The sequence below is a fragment of the Coffea arabica genome, chromosome 6c, assembly GCF_036785885.1.
Source record: "Coffea arabica cultivar ET-39 chromosome 6c, Coffea Arabica ET-39 HiFi, whole genome shotgun sequence".
Classification (NCBI taxonomy): Eukaryota; Viridiplantae; Streptophyta; class Magnoliopsida; order Gentianales; family Rubiaceae; genus Coffea; species Coffea arabica.
In genome coordinates, this window is record NC_092320.1 from 7,967,808 (window position 1) to 7,995,435 (window position 27,628).

Sequence of the window (27,628 nt, forward strand, 5' to 3'; positions counted from 1 at the left end):
TAAATTTGAAATTCAACTTTTGCACATATGTCATGAATTCAACGATAATAATAGTATATTCACTGTCACTGTATATAAAATTTATTCATAAAATATTTGCCCCGCGACTTTTTGCACGTTACACAGTAGTTGATTTTGCCCCCTCTTAATCAAAGATTTGGCTCCGTTTACGCGTTGTGAAGGGTGAGGAAAGAAAGAAAGGTTCATTCTTTTATTTTTATTTTGGGAGAATTTTTAAGAAAGGAAAGAATAACAGGTGGAAAGAAGCATAATATGCCGTATATGGCACAGACGTTCTACTCATCCTACTCCCACAACAAAATCAAAATGTACCCCTTTGTTTCTTTCTACATTTTTTTTTTTTTTATTTTATCATTTGGAACTGTCTTTTTTCAATTTCTTTTCCCCTTGTGTGATGGTGATTTTACGAACGCATTAGTCCATCTCGCGGCAAGGCCTGGCCTAGCGCCCAACTCCACACACAAATTTGGCAATCCACTTCTGAACATGTCACCAAATTTTATTGGGACCCCAACTCACCAAATCCAACAAGCTCCTAGCGGGGAACCAAAATTGAAAATTGCATGGTCGATAATAGTAGACACAATTCCCCGTCGGTGGTGTCAAAAGAGTGGGTTGGCCCTAATTCCGTCCGACCCACTATTGGCCTATGATTCTGATCCTCCAAATCCAAAGGTTCCAAAAGGCAAATCACACATCAACTTCTTCTGGGCCCACGAGTAACGCCGTAAATTGGGGTCTAGGCAAAAGGGCGGGACGATCTTTCATTTTCATTTTTCACTGACGACACATGACCTTTGAGTAACTGATGAGATTCTCATATGATTACCGGCCAACTGAAATTCAAGAGTCTGTGCGCCAAACTTCCACAGCTGGCGGCTTTCAAAACATTACACTCGTTCAATTATGAACATCAACTGTTTGACGAAACTCCTAGTCCGCAACCTGCCTCTTTACACCACACCATGCTCAATCATGTGCACTGCAGGCACCCATTTGAAGCTCTTAAGGCTTTCAAGAAGCAGCTTCAATTGGGTATTTCTGAAATCGACGAGGCTGCAGTTGCAATTGCTCTCAAGGCTTGTCGTGGTGACCCCGAAATTGGGACTCAGTTTCATGGTTTTGCAATAACCTCAGGGTTCATAGATCACGTTTCTGTGTCAAATTCCTTGATGAACGTGTACTGTAAATCCGGCCAATTTGATCGGGCTCTCTGCGTCTTCAACCGGTTGGAGAGCCCGGACACTGTTTCTTATAATACCCTGCTTTCAGGGGCCCAAAATGGGGAAGACGCACTTAGTTTTGCTTGTCATTTGCATTCCGCTGGAGTTCTCTTTGATGCAGTGAGTTTTACAACTATTTTGGCGCATTGTACTGATATTGAGGATTTTCATTTTGGATCACAATTGCACTCTCTCGTGTCAAAATTCGGGATGCGGAGTGAAGTGTATGTTGGGAACGCACTCGTAACTATGTATTCAAAATGGGGAAGGATAACTGAAGCTGAAAGAGCGTTTTGTGAAATTCCCAACAAAGATTTGGTCTCCTGGAACGCAATGCTCTCAGGATATGTTCAAGAAGGTAGCCATGGGTTGGAAGCAATTTTTGGGTTTGTTCAGATGGTGAGAGTAGGGTTGAAGGCTGATCATGTTTCCTTTACCAGTGTGATATCAGCTTGTGGCCAAGAGAGAAACGTGGAGTTTGGGAGGCAGGTTCACGGTCTAATTATTAAGAGGATATTTGGAACGCATGTTTCAGTATGTAATGTTTTGATTTCAATGTACTCTAAGGGTGAGGGTGATTTTGTTGAAGATGCTAAGTTGGTCTTTAGCAAAATGGTTGAGCGTAATGTTATCTCTTGGACAACAATGCTCTCAATGGATGAAGAAGATGCTATGAATTTATTTAATAAGATGAGAAGAGATGGAGTTTATCCAAATGATGTTACATTTGTTGGATTGCTTCCTACCCTGACAAAGAATGATATGGTGCAGGAAGGCCAAATGGTTCATGGCTTTTGTATAAAGGCTAACTTTTTGTCAAGGTTGAATGTTGCTAATTGCTTTGTGACCATGTATGCAAAGTTTGCGCGCATTGTTGGCTCAGTGAAGGTTTTTGAGGAGCTTGATTACCGAGATAATGTATCATGGAATGCTTTGATCTCCGGTTATGCTCAAAATGAGTTGTATCAAGAAGCTTTTCAAACATTCTTGTTAGCTTCAGCTGAGTTACGGCCAAATGAATATACTTTTGGCAGTATATTAAATGCAATAGGATCGTCTGAGTCAATTTCTTTGCGTTATGGCCAGTGGTGTCATACTTATTTACTGAAGCTTGGATTGAATTTTGATCCAGTCATTTCAGGGGCTCTTCTTGACATGTATGCAAAGCGTGGAAGCATTTGTGAGTCAATGAAAGTTTTTTATGAGTCTGGTCAAAGAAGCCAAGTTGCCTGGACAGCTATAATATCTGCTCACTCAAGGCATGGGGATTATGAATCAGTAATGAGTTTGTTCAATGAAATGGAGAAGAAAGGTGTGAAGCCTGACTCAATCACTTTCCTTTCTGTATTGACAGCATGTGGCAGAAAAGGGATGGTGGATGCAGGAATGCAAATTTTTAATTCAATGATTAAGGACCATTTGATTGAACCATCTTCAGAGCATTACTCCTGTATAATAGATATGTTGGGTAGGGCAGGGAGGCTGAAGGAGGCTGAAGAACTGGTAGCTCAAATTCCAGGAGGGCCGGGATTATCTGTACTGCAAAGCTTGCTTGGAGCTTGTAGGATTTATGGGAATGTGGATTTGGCTACGAGGGTAGCTGATACTTTGATCCAAATGGAACCTGAGGAGTCAGGTTCTTATGTGTTGATGTCAAATTTGTTCGCGGAGAGAGGGCTCTGGGAAAAGGTAGCGAAGATAAGGAAAGGAATGAGAGATAAAGGGGTAAAGAAAGAGATAGGATTTAGTTGGGTTGATGCTGGTAGTGTGGACGATTCTTTCAACTTGCATGGATTCTCATCAGATGACAAGTCTCATCCCCAGTCAGAGGCAATCTACAGGATGGCAGAATGGCTAGGATCGGAGATGAAATATCTAGAGAAAGAGAAAGAAAGTTGTGATGTATTACTTGACTCGAGCACTATCGCAATTCTTTGAGCCTTCCTTCAATGTGAATGGCTACGTCATACTGAAACTTTTTTGAGAAATTTATCTTCTACTGCAAAGAAAGTCTTTATCAGCCTTAAAAGTAAATCAAGTAACCTAAATTCGGAGCCGCGGGCCAATCCGTTGCAAACCTTTACGACAAAGCACACCCAACAGCTAGCAATTTCCCTTCATCTAATGGTTCAGAGTAATGCAGCTCAAGGCTTCAGTCCAGCCTTTCATACTCCCGTCTGAAAAACTCAATTCCAGAGATTGAACAAGGTAGAATACTAAATTCGTTCCTTTCATAAATTGTCATTTACTTATTTTGGTAAAAAATCCTTAGTCTTTACAAGTGATCATGTCAAAGTAGTTTGCTATATCTAAATGCAAATTTAAAAAACAAAACAAAAAACAAAAAAAAGTGGAAAGAATCGAACCGTAAAATCAATGTAGTCCCAAAATAATCTTTGACGCCTTTGCCTAATTTATATTAGTGCGGTGATAAAAAAGAAACTACTATTAGATGTGGAATTGAGATGAAACGAAAATGTTACGTGTACTTCCAAAGAGAAACGACGGTAAAATGCGATTGCTAGAAAATTTCGAATGTGAGTGATGATTTATAATCCTATGAACAATGGCAAAATTTGGAACGTGAACAATGAAGTAACCACACAGACAGTGCACTGCGGAAGGGTAAAAGGCCTGGCTGGAAAAACCGGTTTTTGTAGGGTTTAAGAAAACCAGGAAACAAAAACAAAGTGAGGAGCAGCTTCCAAATCCTAACATGTAATAAGAGGAGGACTGGGAGAGCTCAACAAAAATTCGTGAGCGGCAGGATTCGAACCTGCGCGGGCAGAGCCCACATGATTTCTAGTCATGCCCGATAACCACTCCGGCACGCCCACGCGACGATAACGATGCCAGTTAATGTCGAAGGACTTCACTGACGAAAGGATGTTTTCTTTCACTATCACATCCGTGGAGGATTGTTTTCATTCCTTTTAACCAAACAACAAATTTTTTCATATCTCAGTTTGGAATATTAAATTGGACTACCAGAATCGTGTGACCAATGTCAATAATTTATTTTATAGCTTAAGCAAATTTTACTTAGATAATGTGGGTTTAAAATAGTATACATCTGATTAGCATATATCATTCTCTTTTTTCTTTTTTTTTGAAGTTTTAAGTTCTTTGGAAAACAAAGTGTACGATAGTATTGAAAAATGTAACCAACAGAGGAAAAATTAGAAACAATACACTAGTTGATGAACTATTTTCGTGATAAAGGCTGGTTTTTTTTTTTTTTTTGCAGGTGATAAGTACATTAAATTTAAGGATTAGTCCCTTTTATATTTGTTTCAGGTCATATGTGTAATTTTGTAGTTCAAATTTAATTTGAGGAAGAATTTGGATATAAAATGAGGAAGAACATGATTTTTAGTTTGATCAAATGCGTTTACAATATGTTACATATAATTCCAAATTTTTTTTTTTTGGTTTAAATTTTGAGACTGAACCACGTACTTTAAATAGCACAATTTTTATTACTGTAAATGTGAATTGCAAACCTAAAAACTATTGATTGTACGTAAATTGCATTATTTATTACTTATTACTGTAAATGTAATTTGCAAACCTAAGAATTATTAGCACGACTACTTTTTACGTTTTCGTTCCGATCCCGACGACAAGCGATCCTACATAGGATCTCCGGGCATATTTTCTCCCAACAGCCGTCAGCGGGAATTCGAGGGAAAACTTCTTTGCTCTCTCCATTGGCATAAAGTCTCCTCTTTCCGGACATTGAAATTTAAGCTTAGCATCAAATTCTAAATTGGGTCCATACTCTTCTCTTTTCTGCCCCAGAACAATCGAACCAACGACCCACCTAATCATCCATCTCGATTTGTTGAAACTAATTTTGCAATAAAACTTGCACATGAGATCCTTCACCGTGCCTAATATGAGTTCGCTACCTATCCAATTCCTCCTGAAACAGGATTTTGAATTCATTGATGTAAGATCGACAATATAAGATCATCTTTCCCAGAGTCCACACACTGGTGCACAGCGAGCACAACAAAAATATTAACGTCATTCTAGTTGCAATCAATTTGCTGAAATTGAAATAACCACCGTTAAGCCATTATCATGCGCTATATCCCTAGGCCAAACTTGAATTATCAAAGTCTCAAAACTATACCAATACAATGGATTCACAAACCTCGTGCTAAAATTTTAATATACTTTGCACAACTTACTTGCGGAGCAGCACAAGATCCCATCCAAGCAAGGGAAAGAAAAGGCAAGCATAACAAGGTTACCACAATCATAAGCACGCTCAACAACAGCAACTTAAGTAGAATACTCAAACACAATACAACTTGAATTGTGATATGAAATATGACAGATAAATGTTAATTACTGCTATTATATAAGCCATAACTATCCATGAAGAGGGCCAAAAAAAAAAATAAATCAAAAGTTGGTCACTCAGCAACTCCATCAGTCAAAGCCTCTGAAGAAGTGAATTCTAGAGGCCCATCACTCCGAACACCCCATGACTTCTTAGATCATGAGCTTTTCGATGGCATCCTGTGTCCAGAGTATAATATAAGTTTTAAGGAACAAAATTAGGAAGGAGATGACAAGATGTTGACATAAACAAATGTTTCATAAGCAAGAAATTATAATAGAAACAGGGACAATACAAATCACGGCATAACAAAGTCATGTCAGGACTTGTAATGCCACATGCAATGACAGGAGATGGCAAAGAAATTTACCTTAAGATTCTGAATTTGGGTCTTCAATTGGCTGCCCTCATTGCTGGTGACAGAACATGCAATGACAGGCCTTGTGACGCCACATGCTCGGCCAAGTGCTTGTTTAGAAGGAACAAAAACATAGGGAACATTCTGCCAAACAGCATCGATAGAAATAAGCAATAAAGTCATGGTATGCAAATTTATTCTCCACAGAACAGATATTCAACAATCATCCAAAAGCAATGAATGTGCAAGGGTACTGAAGCACTTATTGAAACACAAACAATTATCCCAATTAAGTATACATACATAGTGAAGATGCATACTTTACGAAAGCAACGAAACAACTAGAAACACGTTATGACCAAATGGGCAGTAAATAAAACATATGGTTACATGTTGGATTACAACTTAACCTCAAATCTTTAACCTAAATTGGATACATACTTGATGTTACAGAGCTCAAGCTCTAGCTGTTCCAATGACCTCCATGACAACAGGTAATATTGAACTTAAAACTGTCAGTTTAGCTACTGTGCCATTACCCAGAAAAAGGGGGGAAATACTTGCGAATGGAGACTGGTGTTAACTTCATAATCCCATTACAATATAGCTCAACAAACATGAACAATACTAATCTTGGTTAAAAAATTAATAGTTGGAGCAATAATAACAACGCATAAATGATTTCAACAGTTAATCATCATCCAAAAGTTTCAAACTATCAAAGAACTAAAAATTCATCGTACCCAGTCCCAAAAGAAACCCAGGAACTTCCCTACTGAAGTGAATAACAAGAAAGAAGCAACAGTTTAAGAAACCAAATGCAAGAATAGGGAATGGTTTGTCAAGCCCATGTTTGCACAGATGCGCTGGTATACTGCTCTGCCCAAACCAGTAACTCTATACTCCAATCTGTTTAGCACATTTTATCTCATTATAGCCCTATCACCCAAATTCGCTTACAAAACCACACCCTATTCCAAGACCCAATCAAGACTTGTCATTTATTAAGTGGAATACATTAACGACAGCAAACATAGAAGTCAAATCCGACATTTTAAAACCAAAAACTTCACAAAACTGAAGCTTGTTATATAAAAAAGAAAAGGTGCATATTCATGATTATAGAAGTATGAACTAGAATTTAATATCAAAGTCTTAGTCCTAGATAACTAGAAATTACCAAGTAAACGAATATAAGACTTACTGTGCCTTTGATTTTACATTATTTATCTCACTTTTCATAGCGCCAAAAGATTTGAAGCGTATGAGTTAATCCCCAAAATGGGCTCCAGCAAAGCTATTACCACATAATTGTATCTTAAAAAAAAAGAAAATAGAAATAAACTAGCTTTTGCGATGTGCCCTAGCATTTCTTCAGATACCTTATCTTCAGCAAGGAGTGGAAGATGGAGGAGGATCTCAAGTGGCTCAGTATCAGCTGCCAACACGATGAATTCAGACATACCCCTGTTCAGTGTCTTCGTAGCTGCAAATTTCAAAGTATCCCCATATATCAGCACATTGTATTGTATAAAACGATATTTTGACAAGTTCATCATGAATAAATCTTCAGGTATTTAACCACGAACTAAATCCATCATTTTCCTTATTATCATTCGCCCAAAAAAGGGAGGGTTAGGTGAGGTGGGGGAAGGTGGTTTGCCGAAAAATATGACAGACCTTCATTGGCGCCCTTTTTGAGTTGCTTGTAGTTGGCAGCTTGCTGAACCAGGTCCAGTATTGTAATTGTCATCTGGGAATCCGCCAGCGGGTACGCTTTCGGGTTCACAGCTTCACCTGTCTGCAACACACCCCAAAGAAGAAACGAAAATAAAAACACTTAGTAAATTACACAAATACTTCTAATATAGTATATGAAAAGGGAATTAAAAACATGGATGGGGGAGGAGGAGAAGGAGGAGAGGAGAATACCATGGTGGCGGGCGGCGTGCTTTGCTCCTGACTGCTGAGTGGAAGAGATGTTGGTAAACTAGGGTTTTGGCTGGGGTGGGACTGGGATTGGGGTTTAAGACCAGGAGGGCCAATTGACTTGGTTCACAATTTGTATGGAGTTTTCGAGCTTCGGGCTTCGGGCTCAAATAAAAAAGGTTTCAAGTTTGATTCACGCCTCTGCACAAGTTTTAGACTCATTCAATCTCATAATTAATTATATAATTATATGTAATATATATTTAATAATTATAAATTACTATAAATTCTTATATAAATCATTAACACTTAATGTTTTATATATATTATTGTATATATTTTATATTATATAATTATACTTATATATGGGTCAAGTCTTAATCAGATCTGAACCTATTATGACCAAAATTTGACTCAGATTTAATTTGAACTTATGATTTAGAGCCAAACTCTGTCAACCCCAATTGAAGACTAGGTTTAGGGGACTTTTTTTTGGTCAGCGAGTTGAGATCGGATTGATCCGACTCTATTGACAGTCCTATTTAAGATTGACCAAACCATTTGGATTAGCATCAATTGCTTAGAGTGTCGTTTTTTGGAATTATTGTTGACTGGTGAAGGGTGTAATTTAACAAACGAGGATAGTACAGGAGATATAAACTCGACACCTTTAATTTTGCGGAGGCTTAATTTTAACCATTAAGCCAATATCTCATTCGCTTAACAATTGTTGTTGACTTCTTGTTTTGATGCATCCACTGATTTCATACTTTTCTTATTTCTCATCGAGTTACACTCTACAGTGCTACAATAACTAGCTAATGAAAATTATGCATTAAGAGTGGGCCTATTGATCTTCAATTGATGATTTCTAGACTCAGTACTACAAAAAAGAAAATCAATTAATTGTACAATATAATAAAAAAAATTAGATGTATCAAAGAAAAATAAAATTTGGAACGTGAACAATGAAGTAACCACACAGACAGTGCACTGCGGAAGGGTAAAAGCCCTGGCTGGAAAAACCGGTTTTTGTAGGGTTTAAGAAAACCAGGAAACAAAAACAAAGTGAGGAGCACCTTCCAAATCCTAACATGTAATAAGAGGAGGACTGGACTGGAAGAGCTCAACAAAAATTCGTGAGCGGCAGGATTCGAACCTGCGCGGGCAGAGCCCACATGATTTCTAGTCATGCCCGATAACCACTCCGGCACGCCCACGCGACGATGACGTTTGCAGTTAATGTCAAAGGACTTCACTGACGAAAAAGGACCGAACGGTTTAGTAACTCTTTTTTTTTTTTGGAGAAGACAAGCTGAAAGACAGGGGACTAAAATGAAACAAGCTGAAAAGAAAGGGAGCAAGACGCAAGAACGACAATCTTCCCTATTTTATAATTTCAGCTCTCAGCCCAAAAGTCAGTGCATTGGTTTCAGTAGGGCGTTTTTTCACCAGAAAAGATAGTGAGAAGAAACGCACACACAGCAAGGGGAAGAAGATGGGATGGATCGGGGATCAAATCGACTCCATCAAATCCTTACAATTTAGACAAGTCCTTACCCAAGCCGTCAGCCTCGGTTCGCTTCCCTCCTCTCTCAATTTGTTTATCAGTTTATATGTTTTCTGCGTAATTGCGGAGATGGTCCTTCTGGAATCTAGATTAGGGTTCTTTGTATGGTCATATTTTAGAATTTGATGATGACGAGGATGAGTGTTCTTTTATTCAAAACTCTATCTATCAGAAGGAGCATTGAGAATTTAGGTCTTGGTGACCATGGATTATTAGACTTGTAGAACTTCCTTGTTATAAAATAATTGTAGCTTCTGCAATGCAAAAATTTTGCCTTTCTTTACTTTTCTACTTTGACATTGTTGTATTCGGAATGTATTTCTAGTATAGCACATGTTTCAACGTCAATGGATAAATAAGGAGCAAATAAGTATGCCAATTGGAATACTTTTCAGGAATGATTGTTACCTCCGCCTTGATTATATGGAAAGGATTGATGTGCGTAACTGGTAGTGAGTCGCCTGTAGTTGTCGTGCTCTCTGGAAGCATGGAGCCTGGGTTCAAAAGGGTGAGTTTTTACGATTTCTTTTAACAAATAACTTGAGCTTTCCTGAGTTTTTATTTTAAAGGTTCTGTTTTGAGACTGATTTGTCTGCTGGAGTTAACTTTCCCAAAGAGTTATTAGATTCAAGACCATTTAGTGCTTCAATGTGTTTCTCTTGATTCTATTGCAGCACTCTGGCTACAATATGCAACCCAAGGAATTTGGTCAGTGACTGTCTGAGTTTTGTGAACTATTATTTAATATGAGCATGAAAAAGGATGCTACAATGGCTATACTTACACCCACATCAAATGTTCTACAAAAGTCATTTGGGTTGACCGTGCCGTGCCAGTCATTATTTTAAGGACGACTGTGCTTACTATTATATAAGGCTTAAAAAGGATCAGAAAAAATTCCAAAACACTGTGTACTACATTTGAATTTGACCTTTGTGACTTCAATCTATATTTCCTAAAACTTCATACATCATTTTTTCTTGTCAAGGTTCTTGCAGTGGAAAACAAACAGGCAATGAGCTGGGGCAATGAGCTGGAATTGTATCTTTCCATCTGCTAGATGCATTAGATATTCAAAACCTTGATTTTTTCCTCTTTGTATGGCATTTAACCATTCTTTTTAAAAAGCACAAGTGTGTTTTTCTTATCGTTATTTTGAAAGCCAATTACTTGTTTGTATGCTTGAAATTTCAAATATTGTCAGAAATTGTTTATGCTCTTCTCATATTGCATGGCAGAACTTCCGAACTTTAACTATTTAATTTTCTTGCAGGGTGACATTTTATTCTTGCATATGAGCAACGACCCCATTCGTGCAGGAGAAATTGTTGTATTCAATGTGGACGTAGGTGTTTTTTGATCATCGCCTCAGCAGCTGCTTGGCAGTTGCCTGAGTAAACCTTCTTCTTTCTATACAGTATGATTTTTGTTGTCTGTGCTATCAGTTGACTATTTCTCGAGTATTTTTCTTTTTATTTTTGTCCTGGCTTGCAAATTATTTTATGATCAATGGTGGTTCCTTGGAGTTTTAAAATTTTAGCAACACAATAGTGCATGATTTGCCGAAAACTGCTTATTTCTGAGTAAATCAGTCCGCTGATAATGTTGGGTTTTCTCATGTCTGTGTGATACGGTTACCTTTGCAATTAAAGCATATTGCACTGTGTACCCCCTTTAATTGTTGTTCAACAAATTAGTGGCTTGTCTAGATAGTTAATGTAACATTCAGAGATTACATTGATTATTTTATTGTATTGCTTCCATTCATTACTTTATTGGCTATTGTAGTTTGTCTTGAAATTGTTCTTTTCCATTGACAACCTTTCACCTTTATGGTTGCTGTACAGGGACGTGAAATTCCCATAGTCCATCGAGTAATTAAGGTAAACATGTTGGCATAATATTTTCCTTATTCTTGGAACTCTTCAGCTTTCTCTTATTAAAGCTCTTAATGGAGTTGATAGCATGTACATATAGATTTACTCTGCACTATGATACTGTTAAAGAAGAGAGGATCAGAGAAGCCAATGGGAGCATAGAATGTAGGTTCTGAAGATGGGAATTCAATATGCTTGCTCTAAATTGCTTCCGGATAGCTCATTGAAGAGGATTTTTTTTTTTTTTTGGGTTTTAAAACTTAAGATGGGGATTCGTCATAAAACAAAAAACTATCTCTAACTTTCCAAAATCTATTGAATGTGGTAAAATCAGTAATATATAGTCATTTTCTAGAAGATTTGCTCAGTTTAAAATTTTGATTTTCAAATTATGATTTACAATAATATATAGTAATTTTCTAGAAGATTTGCTCAGTTTAAAATTTTGACTTTCAAATTATGGTTTGTTATGGTAGTAACAAAAACTGGCGCATTACTTCTTTTCTTTCCGTTCTCCTGTTTATCCTTTAACTTCTTCATTGTTATGTTTATGGCATTATTGTGTTGTACTCCAGGTTCATGAGCACCAAGATACTGGAGAAGTTGATGTCCTCACCAAAGGTGCTAAACCATTTCTGATGTTGAGCTTCTACTTTTGCAGAAGCTCCTGCATGAGTAAATCTTTTTACTAATGCAATGGAGGGCAGTTTTATGTATTGTCACAAAGTCTTATTCTATGCTGGGCAGTCTTGAACCATCTGCAGTTTAATTTTATCATTACTTGTTGATATTGTCTGGAATTGAAACCTTGATCTTCTGAATCCAGAAACTGTGTGAATTGAATATTTTGTGTTTTATATTACCAGGAGATAATAACTTTGGGGATGACAGACTTCTTTATGCTCACGGTCAGCTTTGGCTGCATAGACATCACATAATGGGAAGAGCTGTTGGGTAAGTTGATATCAGGACTACTTTCTGTTTATCTTTGTAAATACCTTATAGGAATGTCTTTCCACACACATAAAATCAACCATTTTGTCCATATCTCTACAGGTTCTTGCCTTATGTAGGTTGGGTGACTATAATTATGACTGAGAAGCCTATCATCAAGGTTAGATAATCTGTGAATTTGTTTGAGCAATCATTGTCAAGCTCGCCTTAGGCATCACATTCATATTTTTGCTCTAATTGTCTTGTCAACGCGGGGTTTGTTATTGCCAATCAGCTCACCTGAACTAGTAGTGACAATTGAATTTCTGACTGGGGCTTTTTTTTTTTTTTTTTTTTTTTTTTTTTTTTTTTTTTGCAGTACATATTGATAGGTGCACTGGGATTGCTCGTTATTACTTCGAAGGAGTAGGGAATCAACTTATGCCTCGAAAACCTTGTCAGGAAGGGGCAGATCTGGCTTTTGCTTTTTCCTTCAATACTTTGTAGAACAGTACCATGCAGAAATCATTTGAACGTATTAATCATCAGGATGATGCTTCTACCTCACATGCATGTTCTTTTGTGCGTGCTTCTACTTTAGTACGGCTAACTTTGCTTCTGTGCTTGCATCTATCTCCTTCCTGCGTGTGCTGGGTGCAAAACGCAAAAACCGTGCGGTCAGATTGTCCAAGTCTTGTTGAGTGGCGTGATTGTTTTGTACCAAAGTTTTCTTTGTTATGTATTCCATCGAAATTACATTTTTCTTGGGCATGATTGCTCGGAGCTCGCTCGAATTGCATTTTGGGAAAGATTTTTTCTTCTTAAAAAAAAGAAAAAGAAAAATGGTGTTGTTTGTCTAGCAAAATGTTGAATGAATGACAAAATTGTGGTTGAGGCGCATGTTTGGATATTTTCAGAACATGTTTTTGTGTGGAAGTGCAAACCAAAATTTGTGCGCTTCCTTTTCTACTTCCGTGGACGAATTTTGTAATGGTCAGTGTCGGTGTGAACCCTTTGCTAACCAGCATCGTACCTTTGGCATCCCATGCCAGGGATTTGGATAGCCAGGTGCGCTTTTTTAAAATTTTCTTTTGAGGCCAATCTTACTCAAGTATGCTGTGCAATTGATTCGAATTGCCAGCTGGATTTAGCTTGCAGCTCCCGAGAGTTATTAGGAACGGGAAATCTGCAGCTTGCATAAACACGTATTGGACATGAAAACTTTTCTTCTATTTTTTGAAAAAATTTCTGCGAAAAGCACGTAAGAGGACCTCTTCCATTGGTGCAGTCAGCCTTGAAAAACAGCACCTCCTCTTGACAATGTACATTTCTAAAAGCTCCTGCTTAAACTTCAATTCCAGCGTGCCGCTGCCAAAACTCGTTAGAGACACCAAAGTAATCTTTTCCACAGGTAACATGAGGGCTCCTTTTGATGCAATACTCTACCTTTGTCCCATACAATGTGCTACCACAAAATGCAATTCGGCATAGATGTGGAAGGCTCGGTAGCACTAACAAGATTACATGCTCAACGCTTCGGCAAGCGGCAAGCCACAATGGAGCCACCCATATCCATCACTGACGTCCAAGAATAGCGGATGAACTATAAGAGGTAGCCCACGAGCGAGTCCTCAACCCGTAATAGTGGATGCTTTATTAGATCAAGAGTCAAGACACAAAATTGAAGATTGTCAAATAATAGTAGTATCATATCATACAAGAAGCACAATGTAATGCTGCCATGTATGCATATTTCTGTTAAATCTTCTCGATTTATCTAATCTATCGAAGTCGGGCAAGCACAACTCCCCCAAAAAAATCAACCAGCAACACAACTTGGACACCACAGCATAAGCTGCAGCAAATGAAACTTTCTACATCCGGCGAACTTCAGAATCACGATCTATTTCGCCTCCTCCTTCCGACAAGTGTCTGAATCAAAGAAGAAAAAGTTAGCATTCTTACGTATTGATCATCACTACCCAACAGGTAAAACTGATTCTTACTAAAAGATGCCAAACCACACAAATTATTACCCCCACACACAACCAGGAGCATGGTTGTACTGCTCCCGAACGCATACAGGGCAATGCTTGAAAAAAATGGTGAACTCATTTGCCTCGTTCCAACAACAGCAGCAATAATGAAGAGAAATTAAGCATGTGTACTTTGTCATTGTTCTAAATTAGTACATAATGCTTAATCCAAAGAGTGCTATTTTCAAGGACCAATCACCAAACAATAATGTAGAAATAAAATCTGCATGCCTGTGCAGCATTGTGATGCACGGGGGAAGAGAGCACAGAAAAGTAGCGGCCAAAGCAGTTTGGTGATGCTTTTAAGTAACAATAAAACCTTCATCTTCTTTAAGCCGAATGACAGTAGAACACGGGAACACAGCTAAGATGCGATTTTGCTTTCCTTTTGATTTTTTAAAACACACACATAGACACACAAAAAAAGAAAAAAAAAAGATGGCAATCAAAATATCAGCTATCAATGACACAGTAACTCCTGACTGTGGAAAGACATCACATGTTAGCTAAACCAAAGTATAGATCCTTTTGAAATTTTATAGCCAATACTATTAGTTTTTTCCGAAAACATTCCCAAAGTGATGGAACTAGAAAAAGTGTCTATTAAAAACAATTAATGGATGAAAATACATGTTCTGAAAAGAAGAAACGGCTATGATTTGGAAAGGGGAGGGCATCCTAATTTCTTAAAAAACATAGAAGAATCTTCATAACCGAAGAGAACCAAGTTAAAAAGAATGCAACTCCCATGACAGTATTAAGTTCACTCCCGAAAAGACATTTTTCCCTTCAACTTCAAAGCATCCTGTTTGCTTTTTCAACTTCACCCAGATGAATCCAATACAACATGCATAACAATTCAATGATTTACGTAGTGAAGTCAGACAAGTGCAATTGTAGAAAAGATGGCATCAGGTGCATATCAATTTGTGTCACCATCAATTTGCTCTTAAGAAATGCCCTGGGTGAAGTATTAGTCCACAAATCAAACATTCAGCTCAAAGAAACCATGAGATGAAGAACAACAAAAAACTTGGAGGACTTGCATCATAGTCAGAATATTAATCATCAACATCAAATAGAAACTAATCTGCACCTTAAATGATGCTTTTAAGCTATGGCCTCAAACCGTTTTAGCGCATCACAATTTGGTGTCTCCCGTCTATAGCCCCAGTGAAGCTGTTGCCACTCAAGTCTACAATTATGTGCAAGGATCCTATAATATTCACCCTCAACTTGTTGCTCGAGCTCTGTTCTCTGTTGACTATTAAGCGGATACTCCTTTTCAAAATTACTTGGCTTCACATAATAATTTACGCCCTTCTCAGTAGTCAACCGATAATCATAGGGATAAGACCTCGAAAGAGAATAAACTGGCTGCTGTGAGGGAATGAAATTCAACAGCAAAATCAAAATAACTGGCAACAATTGAATCAAAGTCCTCCATAATCCATTCGACCCACGATCACCACCCATTCTCACCTCAACGCCTGGACCAAAGCTAAACCCACCAAACTGAGTCCTTGTAGCTGGATGCATTCCACCGAAGAAGAAATTCCTGAAAATCTCATCAGCATCAACTTCTCCATCATAATAAAACCCATTAAACCCTTGCATTCCACCTGGACCACGCCTATTAGCACGAGTCTCATAAACTGGCTCATCAGAGCCAACAAGATCATACTTTTTCCTACTCTCCTCATTACTCAAACACTGAAAAGCTCTTGAAACCATCTTGAACACCTCCTCTGCCGCCGGGGCCTTATTTTTATCAGGATGGACTTTTAAGGATAACTTCCGATACGCCTTCTTCACATCCTCAACACTACAACTTTTTTCCACCCCCAATATCTCATAAAAGTCTTTTTTCTTCTTAATTTCCCTCACAATCGTAGCCTGTTCTTCCGTATAAGCCATCGAAGTAGTGGCTGACGTTGACGAAGAACCCGATGACCCATTTACGGAAGCCCTACGACGGGGACCACTATCTCTTTTATCAGGTGAATTTGAGCGGTTTTCGTTGATGTCCGAGGAAGGGTTTTCCGATCCTGAGCCATTGAGATCTGATAAGAAACTATCGATATCGATTGATGGGTCCAAACGACGAGCTTTCTGGAGGAATTTGGAGGCCCTGTTTTTATCGCCTGATTCGATTGAATCTTGGGCGATTTTCAAGCATTTCAGAGCTTCGTCTTTGTTTCCATCCATCCTTGAAGAAAATAACAATCCGATCAAATAGAATTAAACAAAAATTTCCCCAAAAAATAGAAGAAAATAAACCAACTATGCACTGACACAGGTTAAAGTTGAGGGTATATTGCTCTGATTGATGGAGTAAAGTGCTCTTTTCCTGGATTCAGAAATTGGGTCTTCTGCGATGGTGGATTTACGGGTGGATCGAGAATCTAGGGTTAGGTTTTGGCCTGTATTCGAGGAAAGGTAAACCCCAACTTGGAATGGGGTGGTCGTCGAAGTTGTAAAGGAAAAATACATAAATACGGAGGAGAATTTGTAGTTTACTTTTGTTGGCCAATTGCTGTTTCGGTCAATGAGTTTTTTTTTTTTTTTTTTTTTGAGGGAGTCAAATGAATTTCAATGCGACTTGGCGAGTTTATTTAACCTTTGGATCATGTTTGATTAACCACAAAAATTATGTCAAGCATCTAATTATTATTACTCTCTTTAAGGGTCATCCTTTTGTAAATATCTGGTTTATTCCAACCATGGGCTTGTTCTCATTATTTATTTTAGTTGATTATATATTTTAATTTTAAATAATCAGTTTTTGTAATACTCTCGATTGATTGCATTTTTGTTTTGATTATAAATTTTTAATGACTAAAAAAACTAAAATTTATAATTAACTGAAGAATAGTTTTTTATGATTTTGATTATTCTGTATAATCAAATTTTATAAAATTTAAAACAACAAAGAACAAGGCCTACAACTCCTTTATACATTCTACAATAGGATAGGCTTTCGAATTCAAAGTGTAAAATAAACTATTTATATCAATTTATACATACTAATGAAATTAATACAAAAGTATTACGCATGATAATATCGGAAGTTAATAATTTAAAATGTATTGCATTGTTAAAATTGATAATTGAGAATGCCCTTTTTATCTACTTTGTATATAAAAAGAAAGCCAAGTTACTCCAGCTAATCATCTTTTTGACACATGTATTGTATATATTTTTGATAAGTGAACCTTTGATTATTTTACCTAAATTTTTCCTTCCCTTTTTTTGATTCAATTGGGCTAAAGGATTAAAATATTTTTTCTCCTTAAGAAACTCAACTACATCTCTTCTTTTTCTTCTTGCAGTAACTGGTACTGTCATCCCTCACCTTTTTTATTTTTTAAAACTAATCTAATTAAGATTGTTGCCATGTTCTTTTTTTTTGTTTTTGTCAAGATGATAACTACTTAGCAAAAAGAATTCTTTATTATTTTTTATCCCATTTTACATTTTTTTTTCTTCCTTTTTTTTTCATCTCTAATCTCGCATGTTTGCTCTATTTTTTTTATCATAATGTTATAGCCAACTAGCATTTGTTTGTTAAATTTATAGGATGATATTTTATTTGGTAGTTCTTCATGGATAAAAGGTGAAATTTTAAAATATGTAAAAAAAAATTTAGAATTCATTTTATACCAATGATCATTTTCTATGAATAATAGAACAAAAAATTGTTCTGTTATTTTCTTCTCCTATGATTTGATTTCTTACTTCACATTTTGTTTTCTTTTCTTTGTTTTTTTGGTTACATTTTGTAATTATCTACAATTTTGTGTATTTGTTTAAGAGAAAGATATATCATGAGATGTTTCCACCAAGATAAATCTAGTTAAGCATTCTTGTACCTCCGTTTTTCTCCATTTCTTTCTTTTTGCAATTACTTTATGACCTATTAAATTTAATTGAAGGATCCAATAAGATTTTGTATATATTTAAACTAAAGTTAATTTTTGTTTGTTTTTTAATTACTCAAGTGTTGTAGTATGAATTGGGTTGGTATACAAGAATTGCAGTCGGTGGTGGAAGTCACAATTGAGGCTTTCGGCCTAGAGTGTGACTTGACAAAAAATTGTTAGAAATTTCAATTTTGATTAGGAATATATTTTTGCAATAAAAAAATAGTTCAATTCTAATTTGTATATGTAGATCAGGAAACATGGCAATTCATATTTTTATCTAACATTGTTATTTATATTCAGGAATTGCAGGATAATATTGTTAGCTTTAAGCAGAATTTAAATAGGTGAACTGAATTCTTCTATCAAAAGAAAGAAAAATATGAAAGTTTATAGTAAGTTATATTGATGTTGAAGATTGTGCCATATTTTAATAGTTTCCTACACTTTTTCTCATTATTAAAGTACTAAAAGTATTACGACTGCTTTTGATTTAGTTTTAACTAAAACTATACTACTATTAATACATCAATGCACTTATAATGTATTAAGTTTCTCTCCTTTTTGGGTATCATCATAATAGTGGTTCAAAAATCTTTATTCAAATCACAATAAATAGAGAGGTTGACTTCATAGATGGAATTTCCCTTCACAACAAATTTTGAAAGAAATTTTATTTATACTCCATATTGTGTTAATTGTGTTCCTACAATAAACAAAAACTATATGATAAAAATAATAACGAAAGTATGATTAACAAAAATGAGAGTTCAAATAATATTTGTCAAATTTAATTGCTTTAATGCTTAATTTTTCTCCTATATTTCTATTCATTCATCATGTGTCAAAATAATTTGATGCTATGCATTTGACGGGCAGTGGGCATTTTGATCATTTTACACTGCACGTAACTTTGATTGCATACAACGTAATTTTGTTTGCACAACGTGTAACTTTAGAACAAAAATTTACGGGCCCTACACATGTTGTGAAAATTGATATACAACTTGTAATCTAGACCGCACATTTTTTTGGCCAAAATCTGGCCGTTGACTGTTCAGGTCCCTGCCCTTGTCTGCATTCGACTAAATTTCTAGGGGGCCCAAACTGTGCTTTGCACAGTTCAAGTACCTCTAGTGTTTGTAATACTAGAGGTACCTCGGCTGTGCAAGGCACAGCCAGGGCCCTCTAAAACATTAGTTAAATACATAGTAACAAATGTTTTAGTACATAATGAATAGAAATATAGAAAAAAATTAAATATAAAAATAATTAAAATTTGCTGTGAAAAGAAATTTCATCTATAAAGTTAACCCCAATTTATTGTGATTTGGACAAAGAGTTTTTAACCAATATTATGTGTACGTAATGATACTAAAAAAGAAAAGAAAGCAAATCCATTATGAGTGCATTATCGGTTTAATAGTAGTATAGTTTTAGTTGTAATTAAATAAAAAGTAGTCATAATGTTTCTAACATTTTAATAATTATAAAAAATATAAAAAACCATCAAAACCTGTCACAATCTTCAACATCAATAAAAAAACATACAAACTTGCATGTTTTTCTTTCTTTTTTGAGAGAAAGAGTGAGTTAATCCATTCATTTAAATCATGCTAATGCATTCCTTTGACAACTGCAATCGTTTTAACTAGTCAAATTAACAAAATATTATTAACTCTTTTAGCCAAATGGTAATGATATGTCCAGTTCCATGCCTAACAATCATCTCAAACTTTAGTTATATTATCTATCATTATGGGCAATAAAAAAGGATAAAAGTACAAAGTCATATAGAACCTGTTTAAGTAAAAGATTCTGAAATCTAATTTTACATTTCTTTTATTTTCAAGCTATCATTTGCTAAAATTAAAACCATGAAAATAAACTACCTATCATGAATACAAGCTAGTAATTCAAAATGTTGAATGAAGAGATACAAAATATTATCTTCACATTATAAATTGCTAGCCCCAACAATTATTTTACACGTCATCCATCATATCCAGTTTATAAGCACTTTTCACCGTTAATAAACTTTTTATAAATTAAAATATAATTACCTATCCATAAATTAAGAGATTATGATTAATTTTTAATTTAATAGGCATCATTATTTTCTTTCTGATCATCGTTTACCTTGGATTTTCATTTATTATATTTTTTCTCCTCTACTCTAGTACTATCACCCTATTATCAACTAACAATTTTAATAAATAAAAAATTAAAATTAGAATGAATCTGTATAATGGTGTTATTTATTTTATGGGGGAAAAGTAACTACAATTCTTTCACTGTTAGTCTAAAAATTCTTCATGTAATCATCACCCGTCTTGTTATCAGCCTTAGGGAATTAATTTCCAAAAATAAAAAGATCAAAAAGTAGTTTCGGAATAAATAAAAGATAAAAAACTGAAAAAATGTTTCTTTATATATGGGGAAAAATATTCACAGATCATATACCTCTTTTGGGCAGAAAAGAAAGTCAGATGAAGAAGAAAGAGGCGAGAAAAGCAATAAGCAAAGGTTTCTGATCAAAACGCAAAAAATGACAAAAAAAAATATCAAATAGTACATATCAAAGAGAGACAGTAAAAGTAGAAGATCATGAATCGTAATTATTGGAGTATGGAAGAAAGAAAATATCAAACCCATTCTTGATCTCTGATAATGAAACCATTCATTTAGTTAATTATGGAAAAAAATGAAAGGTAATGCATCAACTAATCCAATAGAGAAAAAATAGAATAAATGATTAGGATGATAGGGAAAAAAAAGAGTACAAAGTGAAAATTAAATAAGAAATCTGCAGTGTATATGATGATTTGTTTAATTATCTTTAGCCAAAAAAGAGAAAGGAAATAAAGTGAGTAAAAGAAAAAACAAAGCAAAATGAAGAAAAGAAAATGAATGAACCACGTGTCAAAGTGAGAGAGATTCACTTGACAATCATTGGCATTGCTATAGCAACTCCACTTTCTTTTTATAAAAAATTAAAATTAGAATGAATCTGCATAATGGTGTTATTTATTTTATGGGGGAAAAGTAGCTACAATTCTTTCGTTGTTAGCTTAAAAATTCTTCATGTAATCATCACCCGTCTTGTTATCAGCCTTAGGGAATTATTTTCCAAAAATAAAAAGATCAAAAAATAGTTTCAGAATAAATAAAATATAAAAAACTGAAAAAAAAAACATTTCTTTAGATTTGGGGAAAAAATATTCACAGATCACATACCTCTTTTGGGCAGAAAAGGAAGTCAGATGAAGAAGGAAGAGGCAAGAAAAGCAATAAGCAAAGGTTTCTGATCAAGACGCAAAAAATGACAAAAAAAATATCAAATAGTACATACCAAAGAGAGACAGTAAAAGTAGAAGATCATGAATCGTAATTATTGGACTATGGAAGAAAGGAAATATCAAACCCATTATTGATCTATGATAATGAAACCATTCATTTAGTTAATTATGGACAAAAATGAAAGGTAATGCATCAACTAATCCAATAGAAAAAAAAAATAGAATAAATGATTAGGATGATAGGGGAAAAAAAAAAGAGTACAAAGTGGAAACTAAATAAGAAACCTGTAGTGTATATGAGGATTTGTTTAATTATCTTTAGCCAAAAAAGAGAAAGGAAATAAAGTGAGTAAAAGAAAAAATAAAGCAAAATAAAGAAAAGAAAATGAATGAACCACATGTCAGAGTGAGAGAGATTCACTTGACAATCGTTGGCATTGATATAACAACTCCACTTTTTTCTTATATAATAGGTAGAAACAAATGCTCTCTTGTCTGCAATCCTATATAGTATCTTATTACTCATTTTCTACGTATTCAATAGTTGACAATTTTGTATTTTTTTTTAATTTCAATTGATGTGTGGCAACAAATCGGTGGAAAAAAAGAGAAAAATGTTAGAAACAGGCATTATTTATTTTTAAATCTTTAGTTGACAAATTAACCATTTGAGTTGGAGTGACTAAAGAGGATTCGAAAGATTGAGGCTTTTTATTTTTTATTTTTTATGGAGTTTATGCATCACATACTGAAATTTGTCCATTAATACTTTGTTACATGGGTTGAGAAAATGCACAAAAATGAAAAGAAAATAACAGAATACTTGCTAAGTATCATGCAATTGAAATTCAAGTACACAATAACGAGAACACAAGTGAAAGCTTCAATCAAAAAAAAAAAATTATATTGTACCAAAAAGGTTTATTCAAAAAGCTAAACAAAGTAATAACCAAAAAAGTTGAAATCATTTATGTCCTAACATTAAAAAAGAGCAATGTTTTCTAATCTATTTAAATTCATCTTCCGTGGGAAAAGAAAAGGGAGAGAAAAAAAAAAAAAGAGCCTGATAAATCTTCCGCTTCCAAATTCCAAACAAAGGCCTGATAAGGGTCATAAACTACAAGATTCAAGGGGTCCAAATGTAAGAAACCCTCCTGCTTTTCGTACTTCACCTCCCATACCAAATCTCCCCCTTCCACCGCCATCCGTAATAATAAACCCTTGCTGTACTTTTTGGCGTCCGTCGGCCAAAACCCCCACCCGCCAACACTATAGACATAGAATCACAATCACTCAAGGGAGGAAGCTTGATTGGAGAACCCACCGAAACCTAAAACTCCAAAAAAAAATAAAATAAAATAAAATAAAGCTCAGAGGGAGATTGACATGGCAGAATACGAGATTGACTTGGGCAACCTCATGGCCTTCGACCCTCATCGCAGCTTTTCCTCTCCTCCATCCTCCAGGTTTTACATCCCCTCAGCCCCTATGTTTCAATTTTTACTTTAAAAATAATTCTTCATTCCATTCAAGGTCGTTGCTTTCACGCTAGCTCCTCTTTGTCTTAATATGTTTACCTTGTCAATATATTGGGCTTCGCTACCTCTTCAAGAGTTCGGTGTAACTATTTGATTAGTTCATTTTTGTTTTAGTGATTGACGATATCTTAAGCCTTTGTTCTTTAAATGTGGAATTTTTATGTGTTGAAGTCAGAATGTAAAGAAAACTCGAGTCGAATTTTGATGAATATTCTAGGGATGTTGTTCCACTTAAGCACTCTGGACGTATAAACTGTTGAGATGTGCGGATGTTATAAATGTCTTGATAGAGGAACTCACTGTTTTTCACCCCCCTCTTGGTGGACGGCATAGGGAGGAACTAGTGAAGGAAAGCCTAGAACAGGGGACAAAGTTGGTTCAAGCTGTTGCAGATACTCTCTTTGTCTTGCCTTCCACTGAGGACCCAGATGGTCCAATCGTCACGTTGCCTCCTCCTACAACCAGACTCCCTCGAGAGAAGCCGGTATACTCTTCTCTTTCCGACAGCATAATTCTTGTTTCGAAAATCTGTTAACACCATTGGTTTGATCCAAAAATGCACTAGAATGATGGTTGGATGCAAGCAAATTGCTTAATCATCAGGTTTCTTCACAATTTAGTATGGCTTCAAGTATGAGCTTCATATTTACTCTGTAATGCTTTCGTTTGATTGGTGAGGAGCACTTTTTGAGGTTGCTATTTATTGGTTGCTTCCTTACTATCATGCATTCTCGTGATTGGGAGCTCTGATTTTCTTGTCTGTTTTACCATTGGGATGTACCCTGCATCATTTTCTGGTCCTTCCTGTAGGTTGAGTCTATAGTGGAATCTAACATTCTTCTTCCTTTGTTCTCAGCTACCCAAACCAAAAGCTCCGACAAGATGGGAACTGTTTGCCAAAAAGAAAGGTGTGTTGGTGATATTCTTACTGCCTATAAGGCCTACAAATTCTAAAGTAAAGAGTGCTTGAGAGCATGGAAAAGACTAGCATATTAGTGGCTCGTTATCTTACTTGATTATCATGTGCAGGCATCCAAAAGCACAAAAAAGACAAGGTTGCATTTGATGAACAAACGGGCACTTGGAAGCGTCGCCATGGTTATGATCGTGTCAATGATGACAAAGATGTACCAATCATTGAGGCCAAGATGAATGATGGTAAATAGTGACTTTTCTTTTTATCTTCTCTTCTGCCTTGTTATTCTTGTCATTATTATCATGTTCATGGTTGTTAATTCAGCCATTACAAAAAGTAGAAAATATTGAGTCACATTTATTGGCCAGTGCCTCAAATACATAACCATGGGCTGTCTTCTGGGGTTAAGAATCTTTGATGCACAACAGAAAATCTGTTTGGAGGATGACCTAAATTCATAGCATCATTTGCATGTACCTTTACATTACCAGTAATAGTGTGTATAAGCAAATTTTGGTTGTGGTTTTAGCCCTTTACTATAGGATATGCATAAAAACCCATCAACAACAGTATGGGTTATAAGATGTATGCATATATTTCCTGAGTTGCACTGCTTATGAAGTAATTTTCCATATTTTTTCTGGTTTGGATCTTCAATTTGGCGTTGGGATGTGATCCTCTGAGCAGCACCCGGGGGATTGAATTATTTTATTGTGGTGTATACTGCATATCCCTTAGTTTCAATTGTACATGGCCATTGTGTTGGAAGCTCATGGTCGGAAGACAAGATTTGAATGTCGAAATTCTACAAATAAATTGACCTCTTGTTTTGTTATTTTTACCCCTATTATTTCCTTCTTCTTGCTTATTTGTTTTGATTGTTGAAGGTTTAATGAGTTTGAACAAGCAATGGAAAGCAACTTTTGATGATTGTTTTCATTTACATGTCCATGTTGTAGTGTACTCCTAAGTTGTATGTCGCTGATTATAGCATGTGTATTGACAATCATGACTGATATGCTCAGAGCCAGGGGAAGATCCTTTTGCAAAGAGACGAGAAGAGAAGAAAAAGAGAGTTGATAAACAAGAGAAAAATCGTTTGCATAACTTGAAACAAGCTGCAAAGTCTGGTGCTTTACCAAGGTTGGTGCTCTGTTACCATCTCTCATCATTTGACAAAAGTATTTTCTGAAATGTTACCTATAATTGCAATGGATTTTCATGCTGCCTTTGGCATACTGTTTGACTTTGAACCTTGATGCCCTCATTTACCCCTTTCTCTCTCTATCTCTCCCTCCCTTTCTCTCTCTCTCTATATATATGTGTGTGTGTGTGTGTGTAATATTGAGGTATATTGTTGTCTTAGGTCCTGATACTTTAAAACTAGAACATTTTGATGTTTAAGATGCCGTAAGATTGCTGTTTGCTATTATTTCTAGCAACGCAAAGGATAGAATCTTTGACCTCATAATGGGAGTGATATGTTTTCCTATAATAATAACTACAAATTTATGAAAAAAATATCTTAATAGCACCACAGGACTTTTGTGGCCCCAATTTACCTAGTTTTCCTCAGCTGGATGAATCCATTTATTGCTTACACCGTGTGATTGTGGATTTTGTACTTAATCTTGTCTGGCTAGGTCCTTTTGTGACAGGTAATATGCAGTAAATATAATTCAATCGTGCAATTTTGTACTGACTAAATTCTCTTTAAGTTTTGGAGTGTTTTTTGATGCAAGTTATGCTTGCAACTAGAATTGAAAGCTACGTGAAGAAAAGAGCATAACTGGTGTGGTGAAGCAGTGTCTTTCCGGCTTGATAGACTTGTTTCAGAGCATCTATGAAGTCCTATTGAGTCTAAATCTGAGTTTCTCATGTTCATATGTTGATCACTTCTCATGTTGCACGGACAAATCTTTGCCTGTATAGCATTTTCACTTGTGTGCTTGTATGCATGCATATTTATTTAATCCACGTAAACATATACTTTGAGCGTTCTGCAATTAGTTGATTAGTGCCACCAAATCTGACTAAAATTCATGGTTTGCAGTCATATTCAACTTGCCGCCACTGCATTACCTATAACAGGAAGTCAAGCTGCTCCTAAAAAGGTTGGCAAGGATGAACTACAGAATGTTGCTGGGATGGCAGCATCTGCAACAGCCAGTGGTGGGAAGTTTGACAAGAAGTTGCCTGGCGAAAAACCCACTAAACATGAAAAGAAATATCGCAAGGTTGGTAATTGAACACATTCAGTCATTGGTCTAGTTGTTGCATCTGTCATGGCTGTCCTTAAACTTTCTAATACCATTGTCCAAATGCCTCGCTTCATTCAGTTTCTACCCGCTGCTGAAGGATCTGGAATGAGTTCCTTGGAGAAGCAGCAAACGGAGAAAGTCCTTAACAAGTTGATCTCAAAGAATTCCCATGAGATTCTTAACGTTGAAAAGGTATGCCCATGCCATGGTATTGTGTCCTGTATCTCACCTTCAGGTGAAACATTCAAATGCATTTGGTCTGAATTCGTGTTGTATGGGATGTAGGCTGTAACCATGTACAATGTGACCGAGGAGAAGAAACGTAGGAGTCAAAAGGGGAAGTCATTCTCAAGCTCGAGCAAGTTGAAGCCCAACAAGAAATCTTTCAAGAAAATGCCGAAAAAGGGTTCCTCAAATAAAGGGAAATCAAAATGACATTAGGATTGCGAAATCTTTTTAGGCTTATGTCGTTCAATTAAGCTTGGGAAGCTGCAGTTTTGTATTAGCTAGGCTGGTGTTATCTCTCGTACACAGCCCTAATGAATCTTTATGCCTAGCCCGAACCTAAAATGTCTCTGCGTGCGTGTTGAGGTACTTACTTTATTGAATTGACCTCCGCCAAAGAAAAAAGAAAGAAGAAAATAGATTGCGCGTTTTGGTTATTACTCGTACACAGCCCTTTTCGGGATTATCACGACAAGATGTACTGCAAAAGGTTTGAGCCGGAAGTGTCGATCTCTTCAGGTCAGGGACTTGGAGGTTAATAAAAATATGCAGGAAACTTTACACCTTCATACGTGTAGTGCTTGAAACTTCATCTTCTGCCATCTAATGCTAAGAAGGTAGATTCACAACGTAATCACCTGCGAAATCGTAGGATTTCTTGGAGATGAATCCATATGTTGCTGGGAGGGTCATTCTGACAGGAAATTTTAGTTTGTCTTCCGTTGCTTCTCTGTTGTGGCGAGTTCCTTGACGCTTAGAGTCCCTTTTTACCCCTTTTCAGGAGAAGAAAAAAAGGCGGGCAGGCAGGCAAGGAGCCCGCCGTAGTGAGGCATGAAAAATTCGACCAAGGCGTGGATATTATTATATATCATCTGAAACAACATCAGAATTGTCGAAGTCTTCCTCGCGTGGAACACGTGAGATCATGGGACTGCCTCATCATTCGTCCTTTTCTGTTTGTTTAAAATTAGAGTATCCCGTAGCGGCCCGTCTTCATAGAAAAGCGGTGGGGTCTACCTTTTGGCTCAGAAAATTTCTGTTGGGGTGGTCCAAAAGCAAAAGGTAGTCAATACATAGTAATGACTTTTGTTGAATTTGCTAAACCTTAATCCCAGTTAATTAGAGGCAGGCTCAGTTAATTAAGGAACCCTTTTAAAGCTAATACGAG

The 27,628-nt window shown here is 36.1% G+C and overlaps 5 protein-coding genes and 2 non-coding genes across 7 annotated transcripts; 3 read left to right on the plus strand and 4 right to left on the minus strand.

Annotated features, from left to right (window-relative positions):
* The first annotated feature begins 515 nt into the window (after positions 1–515).
* On the plus strand, positions 516–3,264 carry LOC113692404 (pentatricopeptide repeat-containing protein At4g32430, mitochondrial-like). The gene has a single exon (XM_027210815.2). It carries the CDS (start codon positions 843–845, stop codon positions 3,180–3,182), a length of 2,340 nt encoding a protein of 779 aa, XP_027066616.2. The 5' UTR covers positions 516–842; the 3' UTR covers positions 3,183–3,264.
* Positions 3,265–3,999: 735 nt separating this feature from the next.
* On the minus strand, positions 4,000–4,081 carry TRNAS-AGA (transfer RNA serine (anticodon AGA)). Its single transcript has one exon. It is a non-coding gene; the product is annotated as a tRNA-Ser (tRNA).
* A 1,418-nt stretch (positions 4,082–5,499) lies between these two features.
* Positions 5,500–8,021, minus strand: LOC113691798 (uncharacterized). The gene is made up of 5 exons (XM_027210097.2): positions 7,886–8,021; positions 7,634–7,754; positions 7,336–7,439; positions 5,966–6,097; positions 5,500–5,774 (listed from the first exon to the last, which is right to left on the minus strand). Exons 1-5 carry the CDS (start codon positions 7,886–7,888, stop codon positions 5,748–5,750), a joined length of 387 nt encoding a protein of 128 aa, XP_027065898.1. The 5' UTR covers positions 7,889–8,021; the 3' UTR covers positions 5,500–5,747.
* Positions 8,022–9,020: 999 nt separating this feature from the next.
* TRNAS-AGA (transfer RNA serine (anticodon AGA)) lies at positions 9,021–9,102 on the minus strand. The gene has a single exon. It is a non-coding gene; the product is annotated as a tRNA-Ser (tRNA).
* An 84-nt stretch (positions 9,103–9,186) lies between these two features.
* On the plus strand, positions 9,187–12,829 carry LOC113694289 (uncharacterized). The gene is made up of 8 exons (XM_027213196.2): positions 9,187–9,459; positions 9,848–9,960; positions 10,726–10,797; positions 11,300–11,335; positions 11,905–11,950; positions 12,196–12,283; positions 12,386–12,443; positions 12,642–12,829. The coding sequence occupies exons 1-8, from the start codon at positions 9,381–9,383 to the stop codon at positions 12,690–12,692; spliced, it is 543 nt and encodes a 180-aa protein (XP_027068997.1). The 5' UTR covers positions 9,187–9,380; the 3' UTR covers positions 12,693–12,829.
* A 1,061-nt stretch (positions 12,830–13,890) lies between these two features.
* Positions 13,891–16,761, minus strand: LOC113692730 (chaperone protein dnaJ 49-like). The gene is made up of 3 exons (XM_072052601.1): positions 16,594–16,761; positions 15,395–16,507; positions 13,891–14,194 (listed from the first exon to the last, which is right to left on the minus strand). Exon 2 carries the CDS (start codon positions 16,504–16,506, stop codon positions 15,409–15,411), a length of 1,098 nt encoding a protein of 365 aa, XP_071908702.1. The 5' UTR covers position 16,507; positions 16,594–16,761; the 3' UTR covers positions 13,891–14,194; positions 15,395–15,408.
* A 5,936-nt stretch (positions 16,762–22,697) lies between these two features.
* LOC113691425 (ribosome biogenesis regulatory protein homolog) lies at positions 22,698–26,897 on the plus strand. Its single transcript, XM_027209555.2, has 8 exons — positions 22,698–22,986; positions 23,392–23,542; positions 23,915–23,966; positions 24,088–24,216; positions 25,000–25,117; positions 26,028–26,211; positions 26,314–26,427; positions 26,521–26,897. Exons 1-8 carry the CDS (start codon positions 22,907–22,909, stop codon positions 26,668–26,670), a joined length of 978 nt encoding a protein of 325 aa, XP_027065356.1. The 5' UTR covers positions 22,698–22,906; the 3' UTR covers positions 26,671–26,897.
* The last annotated feature ends 731 nt before the right edge of the window (positions 26,898–27,628 follow it).